The 24,728-nt window shown below is 49.7% G+C and overlaps 9 protein-coding genes across 9 annotated transcripts; 4 read left to right on the top strand and 5 right to left on the bottom strand.

Annotated features, from left to right (window-relative positions):
• Window positions 1-91: 91 nt before the first annotated feature.
• Window positions 92-1,494, bottom strand: HO133_009304 (uncharacterized protein; the record flags this gene model as incomplete). The annotated part of the gene is made up of 5 exons (XM_037300165.1): window positions 92-106; window positions 161-983; window positions 1,032-1,240; window positions 1,298-1,425; window positions 1,473-1,494. The coding sequence occupies 5 exons, from the start codon at window positions 1,492-1,494 to the stop codon at window positions 92-94; spliced, it is 1,197 nt and encodes a 398-aa protein (XP_037154991.1).
• Window positions 1,495-2,284: 790 nt separating this feature from the next.
• On the top strand, window positions 2,285-3,337 carry HO133_009303 (uncharacterized protein; the record flags this gene model as incomplete). The annotated part of the gene is made up of 2 exons (XM_037300164.1): window positions 2,285-2,459; window positions 2,511-3,337. 2 exons carry the CDS (start codon window positions 2,285-2,287, stop codon window positions 3,335-3,337), a joined length of 1,002 nt encoding a protein of 333 aa, XP_037154990.1.
• A 1,607-nt stretch (window positions 3,338-4,944) lies between these two features.
• Window positions 4,945-6,788, top strand: HO133_009302 (uncharacterized protein; the record flags this gene model as incomplete). The annotated part of the gene is made up of 3 exons (XM_037300163.1): window positions 4,945-4,983; window positions 5,080-6,565; window positions 6,637-6,788. 3 exons carry the CDS (start codon window positions 4,945-4,947, stop codon window positions 6,786-6,788), a joined length of 1,677 nt encoding a protein of 558 aa, XP_037154989.1.
• Window positions 6,789-8,264: 1,476 nt separating this feature from the next.
• HO133_009301 (uncharacterized protein) lies at window positions 8,265-8,744 on the bottom strand (the record flags this gene model as incomplete). Its single annotated transcript, XM_037300162.1, has 2 exons — window positions 8,265-8,524; window positions 8,582-8,744. 2 exons carry the CDS (start codon window positions 8,742-8,744, stop codon window positions 8,265-8,267), a joined length of 423 nt encoding a protein of 140 aa, XP_037154988.1.
• Window positions 8,745-9,899: 1,155 nt separating this feature from the next.
• HO133_009300 (uncharacterized protein) lies at window positions 9,900-11,775 on the top strand (the record flags this gene model as incomplete). The annotated part of the gene is made up of 4 exons (XM_037300161.1): window positions 9,900-9,930; window positions 10,014-10,284; window positions 10,334-10,591; window positions 10,779-11,775. The coding sequence occupies 4 exons, from the start codon at window positions 9,900-9,902 to the stop codon at window positions 11,773-11,775; spliced, it is 1,557 nt and encodes a 518-aa protein (XP_037154987.1).
• A 952-nt stretch (window positions 11,776-12,727) lies between these two features.
• On the top strand, window positions 12,728-14,083 carry HO133_009299 (uncharacterized protein; the record flags this gene model as incomplete). Its single annotated transcript, XM_037300160.1, has 5 exons — window positions 12,728-12,781; window positions 12,883-12,951; window positions 13,145-13,345; window positions 13,433-13,870; window positions 13,919-14,083. The coding sequence occupies 5 exons, from the start codon at window positions 12,728-12,730 to the stop codon at window positions 14,081-14,083; spliced, it is 927 nt and encodes a 308-aa protein (XP_037154986.1).
• A 2,846-nt stretch (window positions 14,084-16,929) lies between these two features.
• HO133_009298 (uncharacterized protein) lies at window positions 16,930-18,241 on the bottom strand (the record flags this gene model as incomplete). Its single annotated transcript, XM_037300159.1, has 3 exons — window positions 16,930-17,166; window positions 17,222-18,002; window positions 18,072-18,241. The coding sequence occupies 3 exons, from the start codon at window positions 18,239-18,241 to the stop codon at window positions 16,930-16,932; spliced, it is 1,188 nt and encodes a 395-aa protein (XP_037154985.1).
• Window positions 18,242-19,196: 955 nt separating this feature from the next.
• Window positions 19,197-22,885, bottom strand: HO133_009297 (uncharacterized protein; the record flags this gene model as incomplete). The annotated part of the gene is made up of 5 exons (XM_037300158.1): window positions 19,197-19,466; window positions 19,520-19,617; window positions 19,674-22,651; window positions 22,708-22,742; window positions 22,802-22,885. 5 exons carry the CDS (start codon window positions 22,883-22,885, stop codon window positions 19,197-19,199), a joined length of 3,465 nt encoding a protein of 1,154 aa, XP_037154984.1.
• Window positions 22,886-23,684: 799 nt separating this feature from the next.
• Window positions 23,685-24,509, bottom strand: HO133_009296 (uncharacterized protein; the record flags this gene model as incomplete). Its single annotated transcript, XM_037300157.1, has 1 exon — window positions 23,685-24,509. One exon carries the CDS (start codon window positions 24,507-24,509, stop codon window positions 23,685-23,687), a length of 825 nt encoding a protein of 274 aa, XP_037154983.1.
• Between the last annotated feature and the right edge of the window lie 219 nt (window positions 24,510-24,728).

The following is a 24,728-nucleotide window of genomic DNA, read 5'->3' as shown; positions in this document are numbered from 1 at the left end:
TGGGCGTCCTGCCTTTTCTTCCAATCCCTGGGTATCTCGTAACCATCAATTCCACTCCCCAAACGCCTGTCCAGAAGTGCATAGAATCGTGTTACTCGGCCAAATGCTTCAGAACAGTCAGCTTGTTCTTCACATCAGCGGATCGCGAGGGGATACTGACCGACCATTCCGGTACCAGCTTGATCTGGCTCCACATAAATTTCTCCAGCTTATTCGCGCTTTTCGCGTATGGTGTCGTCTCGTTGTTGTACTTCCGACAATTGTCGAAGATGAGCTTCGCGTCCTTGATAAAATCTTCTGGCGTTGGGTATAAGTCCTTCTCGTGCTTCTGTTCCATCGTGCTCAAATCCATAGGCTCCTTGATTACATCGTAGTAATCCGCGACCTCATCTCTGTTGACAGGCTGCGAGAAGGGCCAAGAGGAGCCATGGTTCTGCATATCATTGAGCAAATGCAATAGTTGATTGTAGTTTGGTCCGTGGCGTGGCTGGCGAGCGAGCTCATCCATGTCAGGCGACCAGCCAGAAGCTTTGATCGCCGGAATAGACATAGGATCGATCTTGCAGGGGCCATTCTTCCATTCCTTTGGCGGGGAGTGAACTATATGGCTTTTCGAAAACGCACGGATTTTGGCAGCGACTGCTTCTTTCTGCTTCAGTAGCATTCGACCAACTTCGAGGTAGCGAATACGCGGGACCATAGTGCATTGCATTATGGTGCCGCCTTCGTAATCTTTGATGTATCCCATCCAGATCGGTTTCTCGAGGGTAATTTCTTTGGTGAAGCCCTGCTTCTTGAAATAGCCTATTGCGTAGTTGTCCGCGTATGTAAGGAAGTGTTTGATGGGTGAGGTGGCCTTGACATAGTCTTTCAGGTGGGACATGAGATGCGCGCCGTAGCCCTTGACCTGCTGATCCGAAGAAATGGCGCAGAAGACTATTTCGGCGAACTCGCGGGCGTTAAATGGTCGATATGTAATGCCTCTGGACAGAGTCAGCGACGACAATGGAACCGGAAATGTCCGAGTATACCCAACAACTTCGAGCGGTTTCTTGACAATAGCTATGGAGAGATGGGTACGGTCGTAGACTAGTCGAGCTATGTAGTCCTTTGGCATCTTGGGTAGCTGCTTTTGGAAGATGCATTTCAGACCGGTCAAAATGATGAGACTTTCCCTGCTATTATCGTTGTTGACAACCCGGAACTCGATCTCGCCATTGCGCTCCTCCGCGACGGCGGGCTGTTGCTGTTGGTCAGATCCTCTCGATTCCAATAAGATAGAACTAATCATACAGACCTTCTCTGGAAAAGGGACAACTCTTGGTTTCCCCTCGGCTTCTGGTGTGATAGTCTCGGAATGGGAGTTCTTGACACGCTTGCTTGGGCTTTCACTTCCCAACTGATCGCTTGCTTTGCGCTTGGTGTCTGAATACATGTCAGTCTGTAGCTTACTCCCCAGACAGATTACGCACGCTCTAGTATCATTGGCGCCATCTTGCATGGTGTTCCTATTCCAGTCAGCAGAGAAGACGTTGCCGTCGGAGATAAGGGCGCGGACTGGTCCTGGGACTAGTGCGCCTTGGCACGCTTGCTCGACCAGAAGCAGTGGAAGGTAAAGTTGTCCTTAGGAGAACATCAGCAAAGCCATCCTTCACGATTCTCTTGATTGCAGAAGCACTCACTTGCGCACCATTGTGCCGGATACACTCCCGATTCTTAGCTGACCGGAGGCTCGCGGTTTTCAATGTCGTTGAATGAGGTGTGGGAGGGAGCAGCTAGCAGCCCGTTTTATCCTCTCGTTCCCAAAGAAAGGCAGCTCTTAGTTGGCTTTACTCTCTTGCTCATAGGTGGGTGACTCCCTCAATTTATTTCAAGCACTTGCTGATTTGCGAAGCCTTCGTTCTGACTGGCCTATTCGGACTGAGTAAGTGAAGCCGTGCAGAATGTTGAGAACAGGATTAAAACCTTAGAAGATCGTTCATTCAAGAACATTCCATTTCTCGGTGTGCCTGCATCGTTGGCTTTTGGGTAAGTTTGCTGGGACATACAACAAAGGACGCATCTGACCGTCTGGCAGTTTTGGCTCGGTGTTCATGATCTGTGCAGTCGGCGTTTACGTCTGAGAAGAAACTCCCAGTTAATCCACATCTGAGGAAGCTATGTCGGCTTTGTACAATACTATGATTTGATACCCACACTACTTCATTATCGATCTCTTGACGGTCCTCCGTTTCTGCCAATCTCTACAAGTTCCTGCGTGTTTGCTTCGGAAAGAAAAGGCAGCATGGCCTCTGCAAATGACAATGCAGACAATGCAGCACCACTCTTTACTGCAGTCTCAGGTTCTGCCCGACAGCTCTTTCAGCTTCTTCGCTGCATCAATTTCGTCTCCAAAAGTCATGTTCAGATTACAAAGGAAGGGTTACGCTTCACAACGGAAGAGTCCCAAGTAATGCAAGGTCTGTCAATGCGGTATTTGTCTCTGCCAGGGTTGCTAACTTGGGCCCTAGGTATCGCCTTCCTTGACAAAGCACTATTTACGGCATATACGTACTCTCCTCCCGCCCACGAAGACACTGAAGATTTTGAGCCAGCTCCCTTTCAAATATCTCTATCATCTCTTCTCGAAACCCTTCAAATACTCGGCATCAACGAAAGCAAGGATCGCTGGTCCAACCGTGACTCAAATTACAATGGCATCAACGGCTTCTCTTCACGCGGTGGACCAACCGGAGCTTTCGACAACCGCATCCTGGGTATGAACGGTATTTGCCGCTTAAGCTATGCTGCTGCAGGCGAGCCTCTATGCATCATCTTGGAAGAAACTGGAGTGACAACAACGTGCAACTTAGTCACATACGAACCCGAATTTCAGGAGGAGATCCCGTTACAGAAAGACGCCATAGCACAGAAAATCATAATGCGGGCAAGCTGGCTGCACGATGCTATTAACGAGCTCTCGTCTACATCTCCTACACGGCTGACTATTGTCTCTTCTCCTACGGCGCCGTACTTTACACTTTCATCTAGCGGGCCACTGGGCTCGGCAACTGTTGAGTTCAGCAAAGATCCCCAGCTGCTTGAGACATTCCAGGTACCGAGAAGGACAGTGAATACATACAAATACTCGCTCATCAAAGGTGCGAGTAGAGCCATGGCCATCGCATCTAAGGTTAGTATCAGAAATGACGAACAGGGAGTGCTGAGCCTGCAATTCATGATTGAGGTAGAAGGTGGAGGCTTCAGCTTTGTGGACTTTCGCTTTGTACCCTTTATACCTGAAGAGGGCGAAGGTGAAGAGGAGAGCGAAGTTGGTGAAGCAGAGCGTTTCGAGTAAAGGACGCTCAACTAGATTATTTGACAAACCATAACAGCTTTGTTTTAACGCCGTCGAGACCCTCACTTTTCCCCACATGCATCCATCGCGACTTTCCTTCTGGCCGCTGTCTCACAAGATCCTATTCAACGATCTCTTTCCATAAGAGGTTTGACTAACATAAAAACATATAAGCCCTGTTAACTCACTGTGACCGTGTCTGTACCCTGACCGTTTTGTCTTCTACCTTACAGTTGACGCAAAATTTCCTGATGGGATAGCTGGTGCGTGAGCGCACTTTGGCAGAGAGATATTGGCAAGGACTCTCCGGTAAACTTCTAACGCAAGAGATAAATCTGTGGAACTCGAGTTGATTCTAGATTGCCTGTAGCGGAGATCCTTGAAGAGGAAGAGAACAGAGCAAGAATCGAGGAACGGCGCAAAAACTAGCTGCCGGAGGAAGAATAGAGGGAGCAGGCATTAGAGGCTATCCAGCTTGCTCTCGAAGAACAATACCAGGGAGTTAGGTAATTACTCTCAGCTGTTTATTGCTCTGAAATATGCTGCTCCATTATTTCGCTGACCACTATACTTAGAGTAACGTCATCGAGCCGGAACGACAAGCTAAGGATGAAAAGACGGCCCAATCCACTATCACCAATTTGTTCAAGAAGCGGTTCGAGGCGCTTCTCAAACGATACGAATGAAGCCAGGTCTATACCGCCTACAATGATCACATTGCTGCAGGTGCTACACTAGAGGCAGCAGAGCAAGAAGGCGGCTGGTGCGAAAGTTTGTGATTGAGATGAAGTCTTGTCAGTCAGTGCGTTTTCGCGAGGTGGAGCGCGCAACACATTCGTCTTATTCCACTACATAGCAGCCGAGCATTGAGAGAAAACAGTTAGCCTCATCAAAATGAGAAAGAACACCAGAAACTTCTACTGACGGGACATTTTGAGAGTCGAAAGAAAGAGAGGCTGGCGAAGAGAGAGCGCAGACTTGACTTTGAGCGGATGGACTGTTGCCTGCCACATTGGGACTACAATTCTCTGTTGTCGGTTTCTGGTGAGTATGCCTGGGCTTGAGCCGGATGTCATGCTTCTTCCGGAAGTGCTGAGCATCAGACGCCTCCCCCGAGTTCTCATTTTCGTCGAATGTATCATTTCTTACGTGAATCTAATCCTAAATATACAGAAAATAAGGATGGTGTCCTCTTGAGTGCAAGCAAGCATAGTCTAATTTGGTGTTTCTCCCTATCGGCCGCCTCAAATGAAGCTGAGATATCGCTCTGCTGCGTCCGTAATATGTTGGAGGAAGCCCTCTCATTGATGGCTGTACTCGTATCTATATGCATGCCAATGGCATCAACATCTTATGTAACACCGCAAATGGAATTACGCTATTACCGTGATACTCGTCTCAGGATCTATGAGATGAAGTTTTGACCGTAAGCCTGTGTGTCCCTAAGTCTTTGGTGGTCGTAGGTCAATCAGCGGAGGAAGTATTTGGTGCAAGCTAAGCTTCTCTCGGAAAAGACCTCATAAATACCAGCTCTTTGTGACTTATATCGAAAGTCTCGTTCTTGACAGTGGATTCGACTGATCATTGACTGCTTTAATATGCCTCCAATGTCTCAAGCAGCCACAAAGCGAGGTCCATCAGTTCTAGTGAGTCTCTGCCCAACTATGTGTAGCCAAGCACCTGTATTATTGGAGCTCCCTTTGTTCCCTTTGCTCCCTTTGCTCACAACTCGCCTCCTACAGGTCACAGACTCCCGCGAACAGCACAATCCTCAAAATCGCCCTGCCCAAATGCTCATGCGACAGAATTCCCGCTTCGTAACCGTCGACAGTGTCCTCCAGTATGCCTCCGACATCCCCTCCATGCAACAACGACAACCACCAAGTATTCGACCCCGCGCCCTCCGCACGGGCTCTGGCAGGCCCGCAGATCCCAAACTCGCAGGTCGGCTAGTGCCTCAACTGATGCCTGCACGAAGTACTAAAGTTAGCGAGAAATTGGTGCTCCTACCGGAGACTGCGACAGAGGAAGCAGAGATAGAGGAGAAGGCAGATTACGATGAGGATAATGAGGCGCTACCTACGAAGGATGACGAAGAGGCTTTAAGGAGAACGGGAGGCAAGAAGGGAAAGAGCTACGCCGAAAGATTACCGAAGGCCAGGAGAGCAGAGAAATTGGCAAGGGTCACGGCGTACTGTACCGCACAGGCCTACAAGTTGAGAGGAACCGCAAGCTTTCTGAAGGAGAAACACTCAGCAAGGACGAAGCTCTACGATGACTGCCTTTACGTTGTGTATCACCTTCCAATACTGCCAGGCAGCGGAGGCTACAGGATCAGAAGCAGTCCGGTGCTGAAGAGTCCAGGTGGGAAAGCAGTCCTAGATGAGGAGATTGAGAGGAGCGAGTTACGGGATTACGGGGAAGGCTACTTTGAGGAAGATGGAGGTGAAAGCTTCGGGGTACGAGGTACTGAGGGCGAAGAGAGTCCCAAAAGATTGGAAGATGACCACCTCACGAATGGGTACAGACCCAATGGGCCCGGAGAACACGAAGCTCCAGCACGCTCAACGAGTCCATCTAGGGTAGCAACCAACGCGCTGAAATTTGCCGAGATGTTCGTCTTTTCTTACGGAGTGGTAGTGTTCTGGAACTTCACCGAACGGCAGGAGAAAGACATCTTGGCGGATCTCACGTTCTCAGAGTCCGAAACGGGAATTTCCTTGGTCAATGGCGCCCAAAGAGAAGAGGACTTCGAGACAGAGGAATTCCACTTCGAGTACTCGCCAGAAACGCCCAGGCCGAGGGTCTTCAATGACATGATAACCTTAAGGAGCGGAGACCATATGATCAAGCTTGCAATGTCTCATGCTATCGCTCAAAGTACAAAGCTAAGTTTCTTCGAGCAGAGGATGGCAAATCAGATGATCGAAGCTCAGCATGTACCAAAGCGATTAGCTTTGACTGGAAAGCTGGGTATGAAAAGGGAGGAAGTCGTTAAGATATTAGGCGCGCTGTTCAAGAGTCGTGTGGATGTCAACTTGTCCTCGAATATGCTTGACGTCCCCAACTTCTTCTGGGACAGTGAACCAACCCTTCACCCTCTCTACTATGCCGTCCGCGAATATCTCGAGATCAAGCCTCGGATTCAGGTCCTTAACGAACGCTGCAGGGTCTTTCTAGACCTTGCTGAGATCCTGTCAGATTCCATTGCGGACAACAAGATGTCCCGTAAGTCTCTCCCGAACTGTAATAACTAGCATGGTAAAGACTAAGACATGAGCTAACAAATACTGTGACAGGCCTAACATGGATTATCATCGTCCTCATTGTCCTCTCGATCTTCGTAACATGCTCCGAGGTATTTCTGCGGTTCGGCATTCTCTCTACCCGTGGCGCGAAAGCAAAGGGGTTACCAATGTGCATCATGCCTGACCGCGATGGTCTTTGGTGAAATCTTAGAATCGAACGAGATATACACTTCCGATACATTGTATAATGACTGGCTTGCTCATCATGGCGAGCCATTTTGCCATTTGGCTTCTGCATCTGCTCGTTGCTAGCGCGGCGCTTTAGAAGTCTTCATAACAGGATACCGTTTGAGCTTCATGGCTCGGCATAACATAGACTTGGATGCCCCTTGTATATAAATCGCTTGCTTACAAAGGCAATGTGAGAGTCTCAGGTACCCAATCAGAGGCCGAGACTAAGGAACCATGTTGAATGTCCTCGAAGACCATGAAGAATGGCTCCTTCCTGCGCATTTTGTGGAATCAGAACTCTTCGAAGATAATATGTTAGGACTGCCAACTGGCAGAGTCTGATAGCCGATGAGCCGCTGTGTACCAGCATCTTTCAGATTTTGTGCACTCATAGTTGACAAGCCAAGAGAAGTTGACAATCGATGGGCAGAAACAGTCTGAACAGCTGCTCCATGGACGATACACTTGGGACTTCGTGCTCATGTGATCAACATTCAAGGAGTCTCTACCACTGTGACTGCGACATTCTCTGATAGCTGCATGTAAGAGTCGAACTCCCCTTTTCACGGTCTGGTTACAGCCGTTGGCGTCTGCTCAGTCTCTACTCTACCTACTTTGATAAAGCTAGGATTAGTTGTAGACTGAGTCTTCGTTGACGTCGTGGCGACTTGTACCTATGAAGAAATTCTCGGTAAGTACAAAGTTTCTCCCCGAAATCTAAGACAGAGGCATAGTGCAAGCAGATAGAACCCCACGTGGCTTTGAAATCTGATCAACTCGAAAAGTTGGGCGTCGAACACTGGTGCCTAGCAAGAAGTAGGTCAGCCAATTATGTACAACGGAATAGTGGGATAATGAAGTGATTTATTGTTTTCCATCCTATAAATGAGACCGTTGACGCTTACCGCACTCTGTATCGTGTCTTAACAGACATGAGATCCACTAGAGCTCATGCACTGCGGAGAGGCCCTCAAGGCCTCATCAGGTTACAAGTACTAGTACCTTCCTTACCGTACCTACCTATGGTATTTTAGCGCTGTGGGGAGCCAAGCTAAGGATTTTTAGCGCATCCAAGGTTCGTCTGCATCAGTTCGCCTGGAAGAGGAGTCGAGGACCAGCATTCAGGCTAAAAATCTCTTTCTCTTTCAATTACGACTGCTTCTTTCGCTTTTGAATTCCATATCCGATGCCCACTCCTACGGCTGTGGTAGTTCTTTCGATTGTCAAAGTGTAAATTCCCACTCTTTCCATTGTAACTTCCCTCAACTCCTCAACCTAATGATGTTGTATACGCCGATACCAAGGCATCATAACTCGACATTCTTGCGACTTGGCATACAACGTTTCATCCTCCAACTGATTACAAGATGTACATAACTAAGGCTGCAGGTCACGAACCAGCCTGCCCGCACAGCTACAAAGAAACCCACCCTTGCCGTCCCGCACTTTCAAACAATAGTCTGAGATGATGTCTCACTTAACGGTCCTGCATTCATCACATACAGAGTCGATAGCAGACCTAAGAAGCGGAAGATCTGGCCATAGGGGCCCAAACGATCGAGGTACAGTTGCGCAAGCAAAACATTGCTCTGACCATCACGCCCCGTGCTCCGAGTCGTCAGCTTCGATTGTGTTTCTTCGTCGACGAAAAGTGTGACCTGTTTGCTCCTTGCGGGAAGTTTAACTTTTTGATAGTTGTCTTCCGATTCTGGAATTCATTGACGTCAATTTGCGAACCAATCAATGGTCGAATGGAGCTACAGACCAACATTCTTCTTACTCCGTACTTGCACAGTCTTCTGGTCACAATCGTAGACCACCACTGGGCTGTTCGAACGTCCACGTTCTCTGAGGAGCTGATGCTTGAAAGGTTCTTGATCCTCGGACACAGTTGCAGCCTTGGCCGTACTCTCGTGGCCGATATCCATACAGTAAGAGGATTGAATTAAAAGATCGAGATGACAATCTGGGTAACAAAGGCAAAGCGAACCTGAATAATCTTAAGATGAGAACGAGAACTCAGTGCTTGATTAAAGAGTTATGTGGAAAGGCATCACTGAGGGAGAGTCACACGTTGAAGTCATAGTGGAACAGTCACTTGAGAACCGGCTAGCCTTTATGCATCGAGGTAGAGGCTCAGCGCAGAGGGTGATTGAGACGTTTGAGAATTGGGTTGTTCAAACTTGCTCCTGGTCATCATTGCATTGTCGGTTAGCCGTCCAATGGAAAACTCTCCGCCCCACACTTCCCGGACCCAAGGCAGAATCAGTAGTTCCAGCTTTGTGGGGTGGTGGAGCGACACGCGATGTCACCATGTGCGACTCCTTCGTGTTGCGATTCTTTAAGGATGGCCAATGCCCTGACGTTGCTCTCCTCCTCAAATACGTTTCGTGTCAGCGAATGACGCCCGGTTTCGACAGGATCAACCGTATGGCAGCCATTTTATGAAGGCGTAGAAACACACAGGGATCTAGATCGCTCTGTGCGTCCTATAATCGGGCTTACCGTTTTGTGTGCAACCTGACCAGCGATGGCTTTCCATCTCAGCCTCGGCGCCGGCAGATCAGCTCAAACCCCAATCATCTATTGGCTGATAGGTGCTTTATCACTTTTCGGTTTCGAGTCAGACCTTAAGATACCAATTTACTCAACCGGACATGGCCGGAAGGCCCAATGGGAAAGAACAGAGCAGCTCTAGCCATTAAAGCCCAAGGGCGTCCCTCGGCTTAGGAAATACAAACACACTGGCTGATAGGTCTGATGAGCACAGACACCACACCGCAGGAGATTTGGCCCCAGATCCTTCTTGTTATCTTCATGCAACAGAGTCTGCTTAAGCCACATGCATGAACTCCCTGCAATGACCGCCATCATTGCGGCTCTGCAGACTTACTGGGCAGAATGAAGGTACTTAAAGCCAAGCTACGCGTTTGGAATATAGTTGCCGCTTTCAAAGTCATTGACTTTCTCCCTGCTTCATACTGCAATGCAATCTCACCCAGGCCAAGCGTTCGAAACTCAGGCTCAGGCGCAAAGGGAAGAATCCGCCGAGGAATCTCTTCCCACCAAATCTCACCCTTTGCATGGAAACACTGCAGGTTCCGGCGATGCAGAGTGGCTGCTTTTTAATCTTCTTAGCCTAGGTTATTCAGACTTCGTTTCATGACTAGATCCAAACTGATTATTGTGATTGATAGATGGGGGTGGTATTCGCGGCTATTGGAGCCTTTTGGCTCTTGAAACGCTTATCGATTACATAGGCGATGAAGAGGAGAAGGAGGGAATTTATCACAGCTTTCATCCAGAGAATTGGCCTGAAAATGTTTATCAAGCTCCTCTGACAGAAGAGGAGGAACACCGGGTCAAGGAGGCCTATGATCCGGAAGTAAAACTACGCAAGCTGCCTCGCACTCGAAGATATCTCCCTTGTCATTATTTCGATTACATCTGCGGCTCAAGTACCGGAGCGTAGGCTTTCTCTACTCCTCATCTATATATTTCGCTAAAACCTCCGCAGACTCATTGCAATCATGTTAGGACGATTTCGGATGACTGTTCCAGACTGCCTCTTCGAATACCGAAGGCTAGGGCACGAAGTCTTCGGGAAGCCTCGTATGATCTCTACGCTACGATTTGGGTTAGGCGTTAGGCAAAAGTACAAAGCTGCGAGATTGGAGAAAGTATTCAAAGATGTTACCATAAGGCGTAACGAACAGCCAGGGCCTAGTGAGACCGGGAAGATCACGTTTCCATCCGGCCGAGGCTTATGTGCTACGTAAGAATCCCTTCCGTTGTTTCCACCCGTGCACCTTACTACGTCGTATGGACACGCGAGGAGCGTCGTGGACGAATGTTTTCCCACGTCATGTTGTATTTCGCTGTCCGTACATCTCTACCAAATGTACACTAAGAAGGTCAAGGATTCAAAGACACTGCGTGATGGCAAGCTAATGTTTGAATAGATGTGTCACCACTATGAAAAGCGAAGCGGACGGGCGGTCATCAAGGCTGTATCTGATTCGCTCTTACGACCATGATAAACAAGATTCGCCGGATCATTCTAGAGGACCAACTCCTAGAACGACCATGCGCTCAGGCCGAACGAACACAGATATCTCTACTAATACCAACGCAATACAGAGAAGGCGAGAGCAAAAGAAAAGCCTAATTCATATCAATTACGAGAAGGCTCAACAACTCGAGGTCTGGCAAGTAGCTCGAGCTGCCACCGCGGCAAAGTTTTACTTCGAGCCATTGAAGATTGAAAATGCCCGAAGTGGGGGATTTACGGAATTCACAGACGGAGGTTTTGGTCAAGCTAACAACCCTACACGGACAGGAAAGCAGGAAATCGAAGATCTCCACGGATACACTTCCATTGGCATCGTTGTCAGCGTAGGAACGGCGCGCAAGCTGAAGGAAGATGCGAAGAAGGCAACATTCTTCTCTACAATCCCAGATTCAGCTAGAGAGTTTGCTGATACGGCAACTGATCCTGAAATAATCCACAACGAAATGCAACGCGAGCATGCCAATCATAACGAATTTCCATACTATCGACTGAACCACCCAGGAGGTCTACAAACCGAACTTGACGAGTGGGAGCCGAAACGTAAGATGTACAACAAGAAGGACGATGGGGCAAAGACCATCGCCGACATGGAGAGTGCTTTCGCTAAATGGGCGGCAAAGCGTGATAGCATCCGGCAGCTCCAGGAGTGCGCCGATGCTCTTGTTGCCCGTAGAAGAGAACGCATGACTACCGGCAAATGGGAGCGATATGCCACAGGTTCGCACTTTGAGTGTCGAGTCAGAGGCTGCGACCCCGGGGACTTTTTCGATCGCCACCAATTCATGAGTCATCTCAGCGATAATCACCTTTTCGAAGGCGATGAGTTGAAGGATGAAGTAAGTCAATGCAGAAAACACTGGCGGTATCAGGCTGCTCCTAAGCCCTGAATAATTGTCGCAAGTGTGTACAGTATGGTAGGCGTCTTCTCTCAAAGGATCTGCAAAGACCAGATCTTCTGGTGCTTTTGGTCAACGGTTTTGGGTTTGTTCTGCCTTGGCATCATGTATGTCCTCGAAGCGCTGTATAACAGGAAAGGCTACTGTTCGTGGGTTTACGGGGAGTTGGGCTTCTCACTGGCCAGCCTCAGTGTTGGTGAACGCCAGCATGAAATGACTGATAATGAATATACCTTAATTCTTCAGCCTCGCTGAAATAGAAATCTACGGTACGCGAATGGCGTTCCATTTAGTTGGTTCCTTTGTAAATCAATCTAAGAGCTGGTCTTGATTACAACGCCACGAACAAGCTAACAAGGAGAAAGCAATGCTTTCTCGAAAGATAAACCACAATCGTTCCCAAGTTGACAAGGTCGACAAGGTATAATTTTGCGGAGGTGCGTGTGACCTGCGCCTAATTTAGCACTATCCAATATCCATGATAGTCAAATCGCCTACCTGTTTGGGGAGCAGAGAGACGGTGCGATCCCATTTCCTCGCATTACCGACTTTCCATGGCCTGGTACTAGTACACCAAAGATGCAGGGCGCTTACCTAACCCTTACCGGGGCAGTTGCATCTTTGCAAGAGGGGAAATTATTACCACGTCCAATCAGAATCTCCGCATCCGTTACCACGCAGACGAGGCTGAAAAGGTTCCAAACAAGGCTAGCGGGTGTGCACCAGGATCGACGTCCTCACTCCTCAGCCTCGTCTCTCCAGCGTGTCATCAATGAACATGTCCAGCTTCCCAATCGACGTCCACGCCGATAGCTCAGTGCCAGCCACATTGCCTTGCTCCTCTGTACCATCTGTCCGGGGCGTCAATGGAACCCAATACTGACCAAAGTTGTCAGACGATGCGCCCAGCAGGCAAAGTTGCCTGCGCAGCCTTGCCACCCTCATGACCGAAACAAGTCACCGACTGAAGGAGTCAACTGTCCAGACTGGGAATGAGGTCAGTCATGAATTCGACTCCTTGTTAAACTTATTGAGGTATCTTGCCACACGTGTAGAACACGGATGATCGAGACGGAGATGTTGCTGACGTCTCTGAAGCGTGGCGTTAAGATGACAGAGAGGCGTTGGCCAAAGACGTGGGCGAAAAGGATACGGCAAGGTTTCAAGGTAATTCCTTCAATTTCAAGGCATTGGTAGATCTTGGTACGCAAAAGGACCAGAACGGATCCCTTTTGGTCCCAGATCTCATTTCTCCTTCTACGACATTTCGTCGCTTTTGCTTTGTTACGCTATCCAACCTCGGCAATGTCTCGAAATCATTACCAGAGCATAAAAATAACAAGTCCGTCTTCCGCTGCAGCATCTCCCCCTTGCGGTCCTCAAATTCCTCGTCAATCTCGGAACTTTACCTTATTATCGCATGTTCCAATTCTATACGTACCAACCTATCATCCTCATTGCTGCTTACACCTCATCACCTGGGAAATTGCATAAAGTACTCTATCATCTGGATCGCTGGCGGACCCGCAAGCTCTCTGAATTGCAGTTCATCTCCATTGGTGTAAGTCACCTTTATCCATCTGAGCGTTCGCCGTCTCGAAATCTGAAAAGAGAAAGTTCTTCCGTTGACACGTTATCATTGCTTCAGAGTGCCATTCTAGCTGCCGCCACCATCGGCTCCTTCTCCTGGAGCGCTATTGTCGACGCATATTGGCTAGCCTCCGCATTTTGGTATTCGAGTCTGATCCTCTCAATCCTGGGCATATTGCTTGCGGCGCAACAGGTTGCAGTGCTACAGCTTCTAGGGAAACCGCCAACACGAGTACATGGGGGATGTTCGGAGAAAGCGGGTGTGCGTCGCTTTCTGCCCCTGATACTTACCGAGGTGCGACCGCGTGGGTCGCGCACAGACGCTGTATGTGACAGCGATTCGGTCGGAGAATGGAGACCAAGATGGAAAATGGTCTTCATATGGCAGTGCCCATCCATGTTCTTGTCCTACTCCGTCTGCTTCTTCCTGGCTGGGTTGACGCTCTTTGTTTGTACGCCGCTTATAAGGGGAGATAAGTGGAACACAGCTTCTGATGTGAGCTTTTCACGCATTGTTGGTGCCATTTTGCTGACAATCATGCAGATCGCGGTGGTTTACTTGGCGACTGGAGCCTTCGCTGGTCCGATTTTCGTGTTTGCGTCGTTTTGGATTTATCATTATGTGGATCTCGACCACGAGTCTCGAGATATCCCCGAGACGGAGACTGACGCTGAGATGCTGAGGGAATATGACCGTTTGCACTTCTGAGGTAATGTTGCATGGGGTTTTATGTTTATATATGACGGGTAAATTCTGAACCGCCTACGACCTATAACTTTGTGACATATAGTTGATCTTCATTCTGCTTTGTATCCTCTGCGTATTGCTTTAACGCAGTGAAATCGACGTTTCTAGCTTCAGCCACAGCAAGAGCTCCACCTTTAGGGCGAAGCCATTGGCTGCAGAGAAGGTAAACTACCTGGCTCTCATTTTTTCGATGGACCGTTCCCGCTTTGCGTAAAAAGTACGCCCGTATCTCGGTTTGTGCAATGTACAATAGTCAGATATCTCAAATCATCCGAGCCGACGTTCGTCACGTAAACAACATCCCACAGCGAAAGAGTTACCCTCCAGACCGCTCACGCCGTTCTCGCCTCTCGCAGCATCCCGAGCCATCAAAAATACGGCGTGTCCGGCTTGTCCTTGGCCGCGGCCACCGAAGTAAGACTCCCTTTAAGAGACTACTTTGGTGAATAGTTTAGAGCAGGCAAACTTGTGAATGCAAGAGACAACGATACGGAAAGCAGCTATCAGATGCGAACGGTTTACTCCGAAAGCATTTCAACTGCTCTGTAATCTCATTGGAAAAGCTTTCTCGAATCTACCTACGCTCATGCTGTTTGATTGTCCGAGCTATCTTTCCCTGCCAAAACCACAAAATCATGCACACTGTTTCCCCTCCCTAATCCTTTTCGTACCCTCGGAACCATTGTTCTGATATCCAACTCACTCTCCCACCTCCTGTCTCCGACGAACTGCGATGGTAGAATTCCTTAGCGGAGTAGTCGTATCACCAACGACCCTAAACTCTCAAGTGTGACGAGGCCCGTGCAAAGCTCTCGCCAACGCAGGCAATCGATCCCCCACCCCGTGAACCATGATCGTGGTTGACAAGTGTAGAGGTCATGTTGAAACATTGGGCTCGGGGTGGACGAGCAAGAGATGGCAGGCAAAGCCAGTCATCGGTCTCTGGCTCGTCTGGTGAGCGACAGGGTCTAAGCAGCAACCGGCTGAGCCTAGGGAGTAGATCCTGCACACTGTACCCCTACACTGGCACCGTAGCTGAGGTATTCTATCATCAGAATACTTAGGGTGTCGCATCACCTCTGCTCACCCTAGAATGCGTACATAAAGAAGTCTCGGATGACCCTTAACTGAGCTGGGCATAAGTAAGGTAACCGTCTCGAGTCTCAACGCCAAGCCGCGCCAAAGAAGCGCCGGCGAATCCTCGGCAGCACCCGAATTTTTTCTTTTCGCGCACAAAAACCCTCCCTGACTCACCTTTCTCCCTCCTCCAAGCACTCTCACCACCACCGCTGCGTTTCTTTGCTCCCACAAAGATAACCCGTCCAGGGCTTATCCCCCCGCGCATCCACCCCTCCTTTCCTCACACGGAGTGGAGGGGCGGCCGGGGTTTATGCAAATGAGAAATTCGGAGTAATCTTCACCCCCACCACCACCAACACACACACACACACTATGCCTTTGACCGGGTAAAGACGGTGTTTGTATGTACCGCCCGTGAGGGCCCGCCGCGAAAGCGGTCGCAATCTGGCATCAGAAACGCAGGAAGCCCGTATCTTCTCTCTCTCTCTCTCTCTCTCCCTCTCTTCGTCTCTCTTCTTTGACCTCTCGGGGTTTTAGGGGGCGGCGGAGTTTGGAGGGGGGGGGGAATGGGGGGGAGGAAAGCGGGATTTCCTATGGGAGAGCCGTTGCGAAGATTGTGTGCCCTTTTCCCCTTTTTTGGGGGGATTGGGGTGACACTTTAGTGCAATACGCAGCGTGTCATGTCGGGTTTCTCCCCTTTCGAGAGGAGGAGCCGGTGGCATAATTCGATTCCGATTACTCTGGTGGGGAGGGTGCTTCACTCCTATTTCTTTGCAGGTACGTGGGACTTTCTTAACTTTTCCCGGGGTTGGATCGGAAGGGGTTGGAGATTTGGGATACTACTAATTTTGTTTCGGTGTAAGGGTTGATGAGGGTCACGGGATGGGAAGCTGGTAGAGCAGTCCTGTGAAGGAGACAACAGGGTCTGCTTTTCGGGTTGGCCGGGCGTGCATCAGGGCTTGAGATGACTAGAGGGAGCTGGGGATAGGTGGTGCTTATCAGGGAGAGCACTGGGACTGTATAGTCAGGGCATCGGGGAAGTCGTCAACCTGTAGATACCATGTCAAGCTACAGCAAATCCTTCTCAAATCACAGTTCCTACATTCGATCATGGCAGATTCTTCCCGGTGTGCATGTGAAGTGTTGTGATTCGGGCGCTCCACTCTTGGGCACTTTCTGTCATGGTGGAATAGGCACGATGTTGAATCAGTGGCTTCATTATGGAGGGATCGGAGGCTTTCTTTTACACAAAGGTCTTCTCCAAGCCATTCGCATTAGGGACAGCGTGAAGTTAGAAAAGTTGTATTATCATTATTTTTCACAACTGAAATCGGCCGAGATCCCGAAACATTTGGACAGAAATCTAGCTACATTAGCGAGTATGGACGTATCCAAGACGCCTAGATTGACGTGCAACTTTTTCCGAAAGAGACTGTCGTGCTTCCATCAGCATTACCACGGATAGTCGTGCCTCCAACACGGCTCTTGTCAAGCCTTGATGGCGCGAAGAAACTGGTGACGGTCTCGAGGAAGCAACGAAGCCGAAGAGCCGCGCTGACATGCTACCCAAACGGCGCGGTAGGATTGTCCTATCGTGAATTGTATCTGAAGCGAACACATGAAGCTTGCCCCTGTATATCCCAGACGCCCTGCTCATCCGCCCAAGGGCGCCGTTTCATTAATTTTGCTCATATAGTGACCCCAGCAAAGGGCCCGCACAACCCAAACTAAAGTCGGTGTCCAGGGACGAAGATGAAAAGTACGATCAGGCACACGCCAATCAGCACGGTGAAGAACAAGACCATCATTGCGCGTTTGTTCATGAGCTTTCGGATGTAAGGTTCTCTTATCCGTGACCAATTCATGAAGGTGTATTCGCTGAGACCAGCCAGGGCGAGAACAGGGTCGATCGAGTATTGTTGGGATGAAAGGGCGTAAACGCCAATGGTGAAGGGAAGAATGAGCTACAAAGCAGTAATTAGCTTCAGTAAGCGGTGAAGGATTGAGAACTCAACTGACCCAGCAACGGATATGTTTTGGCTTATCCAATAGAATGCATGCAAAACCAGCCCAGAACGCACCAAACAATCCCAGCAGACCCAGGCATAATCGGAGGAAAGAGCTTGGTGGCACTAAATTGCCAAGCGCCTTTGCCCGGAGAAAGCCTGGAAAGGCGTCGCGTTCCATGGCCTGGAAAGTGTAGTCTTTCGCCGCGTCGAAGACCTCGGGATCGTCGCGACCTTCTTCCTCAATAGATGTAGTGATATCGGTCAGGATACCCTGCGGTAGGATGATCTCTCGCTCCGAGCCCGGTAACAGGAAGGTGTAGAGGATTTTCTCGGCACTGGCCCTGATGTCTGCCCTTGCAACGGTATGTGCTGGGGAGTTTGAGTCCGTCCGACCAGGAGAGCCGTTGGTCATGAAGCTAGGTCTAGGCGGACGCTCCCTGTCTGTCCCATTCGAAGGTCGATCCCCTGATCCTTGAAAGTTGGACTGAGACCCCAGACTGCTCTGTGGTGAATGGTTGTTTCCGTTGCCATTGCCATTGCCATTGCCATTGCCAGCTCCGTTCCCGTTGTCCGAGCGTAAGTAGGCGGAGAGATGCTGGTCCTTGATCTTCTCATCGGAATTGAGATTCGTCGATGGACCCGACGGATCGTTCATATCTCCAATGTGGTCTAGTATGTAAGATGAGCGTTTTGAACCATGCTTCTCCAACTCTGGTGTTTCGATGAGAACCGAGCGACGCAATTCGCGAACATAGTGTCGGCAAAGGGACATGTGCTGGGAGACGTCGAGCCTGTTGCCGTGAAGTCAGCATTTCGTCCTTCATCGGCCACGTGCTCTCCGGCTGTAGAAGCAAGCATACCAGAAATCAAGATAGTCAACAGATCTTTGCTGATCTCGCATGTAGATGTAGAAGGAAAAGAGGTCGACGGGAGCTAAAGTCTGCCGGCTGAGGACCTCGAAGAGGGTAGGCAGGCGGTTTCGATTGAGATCTGGATGTGGCGATGGCGTGTCCATCATAGGATCAGACATCATGAAGCCGGCAGGACTGGAGGAATACTGAGCGGATAAATACGATAGTATTGATGGATGTAGATTTGATGTGGCTGTAAATGAAGCTGTCCTATGCGCAATCAACGGCGGCTCATCCCTTTCACGCAGCACTGGTTTCGGTGACCGTTTGTCGCGATCAATTAAAGCCCAGAAGAAAAGGGCAGGCAGTAACAATTTGGGAGAAGCTCTGCTCCTTCAATACCCTGATGCGGTTGGCTATAAATGCGACAGATGTCAGCCGTTCAATACATGTCGACTATGGAGGAGGTAAGGTAAGGTAACTGAGGTCGTTTGCTGCTAGCTTCGAACCTATATAAGTCTTGGCACCGTTGGTCCCATTACCAGTCTTCCATCGTTCATCACGTATTTCAAATCTACGAGTGAATCTGTTCGCGGAATCAATTCTCTCCACGTATCTACCAATTGCACAGTGGCAATTACAAAGTTATATAGCTCCACCTCCGGATCACTTTTTTCAATCAGTCCACCCCAAACGCCTCGCTTCTCTCTGCTTTCTTCCTCGGCAGCGGTACCGATGCATATCGCCTAGGACGCCGAAACTTTCCAACCAAGATGACAACTCTTGGTACTATAACGTGACACATGAATCTCAAGAATTAAATGGCGGTAGAGGTACAACACGTCCATCTAGGGCGTGCCCTGATGATCGGTCTCGGTGGGTCAGAGGATTTTGTACATGGTTATATCGGTTCGGGAAGAACAAAGGCTAAAAGCATAAAAGGCTGGGTAGTATTCTTTGAACCAAACGACCTTCACACTACCAAGCGACGAGGAGGCGTGGGAAGCAGCGGATTCTAAAGATCGTTATGAAGAGGACAGCATCGCTGATTGATGTGAACGGTCGGCCTGGTGGCGAAAATTCCGCGTAGCGGTGTTCGCGGCAACTAATACATCCTAATGGATTTCTCCGTCTTCATGACATTGGCGATACTGGTTCTTCTTTTGCTGGTCGGCCGTCCTTCTCGGCTTCTTCTGCAGCTTCTGGAATCGTGGCGCAGTACCGTTTGAGGACTTGTTTGAGAGCTGGTCGTCGGATTGGCTTGGGCAGGAAGAAGTCCATGCCTGAGTCCATGCATTCTTTCACATTGCTTTCCTCGGCAAAGGCAGTGAGGGCAACGATTGGTGCAGAGTAGCCCATCTCTCTTATGAGACGAGTGCTTTGTATACCGTCAAGATTAGGCATCTGAAAAGCAATGTAAGCTCATGATCGGCGGATTCGGCAATGTAAAGCACTACCTGGACATCCATAAAGATCAAGTTGAAGTATCTTCGCTGCTCCATGCTCTCTTTTACAAGCTCGAAAGCCTCTTGGCCATCCTTTGCAACAGTGACGTCTGGAAGAGTATCAGCATTTGACAGCCTACCGTCAGGGAAATGATTTGGAACTTACCGTAAATATCTTCAAGCTTCAACATGCGGAGCACCACCTCTTGGTTGACCTTGTTATCCTCCGCAACCAGCACGCGAACTCTGTCACCACTCTGAGCTGCCTGCGCAGCAACTCGTTCCATTGCCGCCAGCTGTTTATCAGGAGATTCTAGTGGCGATGTTGCAGCGAAAAATGGTTGGCTCAGCCCAACAAGCCGTGGCTTTGCAGGTGTATCAAAGCCATTAAGCCCAGGCGGCACGGTGGTCTCAGACTTGACAGACACGTCAGAAGATGATCTTTTCCGTTGTGGCGAGTGGTCGTCATCCATGTTTGGGCCTAAGTTAGTGCTGTTGCGTCGAGAACCCAAGTAAGAGCTGGTAGTGCTATCGGCCCTCTCCTTTGTGAAGATCAACGGTATTCGCATGGTGAATTTGCTCCCTACCCCAACCTGACTTTCGAGTTCCAAGGATCCCTTCATCAGACTAGCCAATTGCGAGCAGATGCTCAATCCGAGCCCGGTGCCTCCGTACTTCTTATTAAGCCCAATGTCTCCTTGTACGAAAGGTTCGAAGACGCGCCGTTGTTGATTCTCTGGAATCCCTGGCCCGGTGTCCTCTATCTCAAACTCAAATAAGAGAATTCTAGCATTGATTGGCGGAGGCGTTGAGGACCGTTCTGTAATCGCAACACTAGGTATAGCTTTAGGCTCGTTCCCATTGATGTGAAGCGCAGTATCGGAGTACTTTGCTCTTTCGCGACCTCGCTGACTGGGTGTGATAGAAGAGCCAGAATCATGTCGCATCCCTGGAAATCGGCCCCTGGATCCTCCTGGGGACTGCCTTTTAGACTGCCTGGACTGCCTGGACTGCTTGGACTGCTTGGACTGCAATGACCCTTTACGAGTACTCTCGGGTCTTTCTGGTGCGTCCCCCACACATCTAATCTTTACGTTTACTGATCCATTTGGAGGTGTAAACTTCAGGCTGTTGCTCACAAGGTTGATGATGACTTGGAGGATTCTGTGCTGATCACCCCAGAGGAACATATCTCTCACACGTCCTGTGCCGTACGGTCCAAAACCGCTCTGCAAAGGAGCTCCGCCGGCTGTTTCCAGGCCATCTTGAGGACCTTCATAGCTCACCCCCAGCTTTATGGACCCATCCTTCGCCTGTTTCTCGAATATCGAGACCACCTGTGAACATACGTCCGACAAGCGGAACTCGCGTTCGTCCAAGGTGAGATGCTGACCTATCTGGTTCTTGGTGAATGTCAAGAGATCCGTCAATAGGTGTAATAGCAGATCGCCCGACTTGTATATGATACCCAGGGATCTTTTTATCTTTGTATGGTCCTCCTCTTGCATACAGACAGCACACATCCCAAGAATCCCATTCAAAGGCGTTTTAAGCTCGTGAGAGATATTGGCGATGAAAGCGGTTTTGCTTTCATTGGCAGCTTCGGCGGCCTTCTTGCTAATCTCAAGCTCCTGTGTCCGTTCCTTAACTCTTTCTTCAAGTCGCTCATACTGCATCATCAGCTCCTCTGACATTTCATTGAATGTGCGGGTAAGGTCAGTGAGCTCGTCTTGAACGATGTGCTTTCGATCTTGAACCTTGCCAGGTATACGAAAGGTTTGCCGTCGTTGCCCTTCTCTGCGTTCCGCGTCGTTCCGCTGACGCCCACCCCGCCATCGCGATATCCGACCCATGAAACCTTCTTTTCTAGCTGCTGTCGTCATTGACTCCTCTTCGCCTGATCCCAGGTCTTCGTTGTCTCCTGAGATGGAAGAGCGGATGCTGCCGTCATCAGATTCGTACCTGTAGGGTTCTACGGTCTTTTTCGTTGCTTCTCGTAACCGTCTGATGGGTCTCACCGATATGTGGGCCAAGGGCAACAGGAGTAGAAGTATGGCACCGACGGTTCCGAAAACGCAAGCCACTAGAACGTTTCGGAGACGATGGATTGGTGCAATCACTTCGCCGTAGGCTTGTTCAACGATGAGCGCCCAATCAACCATAGGAGACATTGGCAAAGCGTAGCCGACTGAAACATGGTCATTTTCCTCATTCATCGTGGAAATAAGACTGCCTGCGTTGTTGCGGGATCCGGTGTTAGATGTGTAGGCATCCAATACGCCGGGATAGCTTCGCATCTGGAACGGCAAGTTGGGCATGCCATAAGCGCGTATTGAGTGACGAGTGCTTCGCGACGAGTTCTGAATTGGCGGCAATACGAACTGCACGTCTTGTGTCTTTGCTGTTGTTCTATTTGCTCTGGTACTGCCGAGAGCTTGCACATTGGTTGGCAGCTTCTGAGTTGACGTGCTCGGTGCCACAATCAGGATCTGGCCTGTGTCTCCTAAGCCTTCAACTGACTGCTCGATGTTGAATATGGATTGCGCATTGACGATGATGCTGATCCAGCCCAGGACATCCGCGCTTGATGTGTCGTTGATCACTGGTACGGTAAGCGAAAGCAGAGCGAAGCTCCCATTGAGAAGCCAAGGCCCTAAGAATATGGTCGAATTGTCGTACAGTTGCTGTCCATTCCAGAAGGCATCCGATTGATTGAAGGTACTGTTAACGACGGTAGACGTGTACGTTAAATTCGGATATAGCTCGACAGGGTACCCAGTGCCATTATCGCCGAGATGTACGGAAGTCCCATTGAGACCAAGGAACGGTAGCGGGATTGCGTTTGCGATTGTGGGCGAACTGACGTTCAGCAGACCATAAGGCCCACCAACACCGGTACCGTTCTGAGAGAACACCTGCGCTTCAAGTAGCATGTTAGATGATCCCCCACCCGACAGTGCACTTTGCATATCTGATGCGGCGCGGACCCAATTCGCGTCGGTGTTGTTCCCTAAGTTATAGCGTTGCAAAGCAGACTGGAGAGCAATGCGCGTGGATATGGCTTGGACGCTTGACTGGAGAAGCAAGAGGTTTGAGTCTAGTTGGTTGGCGTAGAGGGAGGCTGTAAGGGAAAGACTCGAGGTCCTGACAGAAAGGGTCAATTTGAGTGAAAGGAGCAAGAGGTGTGGGGTCATTCATACCGAATACCAATTACAAAGTCGTAATTGTTGACCCACTGGAGCAAGTCTGGTCAGTGCGCAGACTTCAGGAGTAGCACGGAGAGAATAGACATACTGTTGCAACAGCCACCACGGCGAGGGCAATTAGTGTCGTGAGTAGCACAAGAAGACCCAACTGCTCCCGGATTCCGATCCGCATCTTGAGCGCAGGTTTGGTGATGGATCTTTTGCCTTTGCTGAACAGGCACAATCAATGTCCTTATTTTACCGTCCCCGCATCCCTTCTCGTACTGTATCCTTTCTCCCACAGCGGCGACTTGGCTCGGATGCAAGTTTGGGGACCTTAGAGGACACCATAAAGCGTTGTACTATCCTGTCGAGGTCTTCTGTCATGCCATAGTGCGGGACTAACTCTGCGTGCCACGCATCCGTACCCTGTTGTTGCTCCGTCGAAGTCCGCTCGGCAAGAACGCTCTTTGATTGTTCATCCACCCTGGATCGATGCAATAGATTGAATGATGCGCAAGAGGGTGAGGTGCAAAAGGCCAGAAGAGCGGTAATGGACCTTGATTTACGCTCGACTTAACGTTGAATAGCTTATAATTTAGTTGATGGAAGTCAGCACGCCGGGCCTCTTTCCGTGGCACAATCCCAATGTAACAACTTACTTTCGGCTACACGCTACAGGTAGACTCATCTAGAACGCCGCGACACGATCCGAACCGAGGCAAGCCCTAAGCTGCATCAGGTAGCACAAACCTCGTCCCTTGTCCATCACCACCCTCTTTTGAGCTATAGAAACTTTCGTTGCGGCCATTCCCAAACCACATACTAAGCCTCGCATTGTCTTGGCAACACCAGAGACTGATTCACCAGATTACATCAAGGGATTTCGCACTCGCCATGGGCAACGAAGACTTCTCCAAATATGTATCCCGCCGGAGACGCAGTCCTTGTACTTGGTTCTGTATAGCTATCGCCAACTACCTTAAACCCCATCACCACGGCAGAGATCCCAATTCCTCCTCCTTACTATCAGCTAGAGTCATTGCAGCCGGTGTAGTTGGTGAAAACCTTCTCCGATCATGGGCCTCCCTTCTGATCTTCCCCGTTGGCACCTGACTCGACGAGATTTCCTTCCAGTCCCTATTCACACACTCTTCAAAGATGCTTGTTCTAGCCTCGGCATGTATCTGGAATATCTCCTCCACGAGACCAGCATCAAAGTTGTTCGAGTGGCCCATGAGCCCTGCAGGTCTTCTGTACTTGCCGTTCAGAGAGGTGGCAATGCTGTCCCAGGATAACGCATGATGTACTTTGGCAATAATGATGTACTGGAGCACTCCAGGCTCGGTGCGCTTGAAATGCTCCTCAACCGCTGCTGCTCGGAAGTTTCGAGCTTCGTGTAGCTCTGCCTCAAAGTTGTTGAGGATTTGATCCCGTCGGACTTTGTTGTTGTAAAGCTCTTCGTGACAGTAACTGGAAAGAGCCACATCATCGTAGCTCAGGATATCCGCCTCGGATTTGAGGTTATTACCCACTCCTTTGACACTGTTATTGACGGCGTCTATATCGCAGGCTTTGAGGTCGCCGAAGTCCTCGGGCCAACGGTATTGGAGCACAAGAGCGATGTCTTCATCGGAGAAGTCAGGTCTGATATCACCAGATGTAGTGACGACCTTCTCGGAAAACCCTGCCTTTATCTGGCTTGCAGGAGGGTATGCATGCAGTGTGAATCTTTTTGGGACGATGATCCGAAATAGCTGGTCGTCTGAGTACATACGACCAAGAACTCTGTGCTGCCCTTGGTTGACTAGGAGCATGATGCAGCCGTCGCGGTGCGATCGCAAGATTCTAGGAATCCTACAACAAGGAATTGTACTCCCAGCTCTCTGAGAGGACCCGACAACGAGCGGAGGTAATCCTTGAGGTACAGCCTGGTGTCAAGCTTCGATACTACAATGGATATGAATGTCAACGTGAGGGCCTTAGTTGCTTGAAAGCCGTCCAAACAATCTTGGTCGAGATCAAGGGTTGAAGTG

The sequence above is a fragment of the Letharia lupina genome (assembly GCF_014066315.1).
Source record: "Letharia lupina isolate WasteWater1 chromosome Unknown contig_6, whole genome shotgun sequence".
NCBI classification, from domain to species: domain Eukaryota; kingdom Fungi; phylum Ascomycota; class Lecanoromycetes; order Lecanorales; family Parmeliaceae; genus Letharia; species Letharia lupina.
Note: the sequence above shows the minus strand (reverse complement) of the source record. Positions and strands in the feature narration are given on the sequence as shown.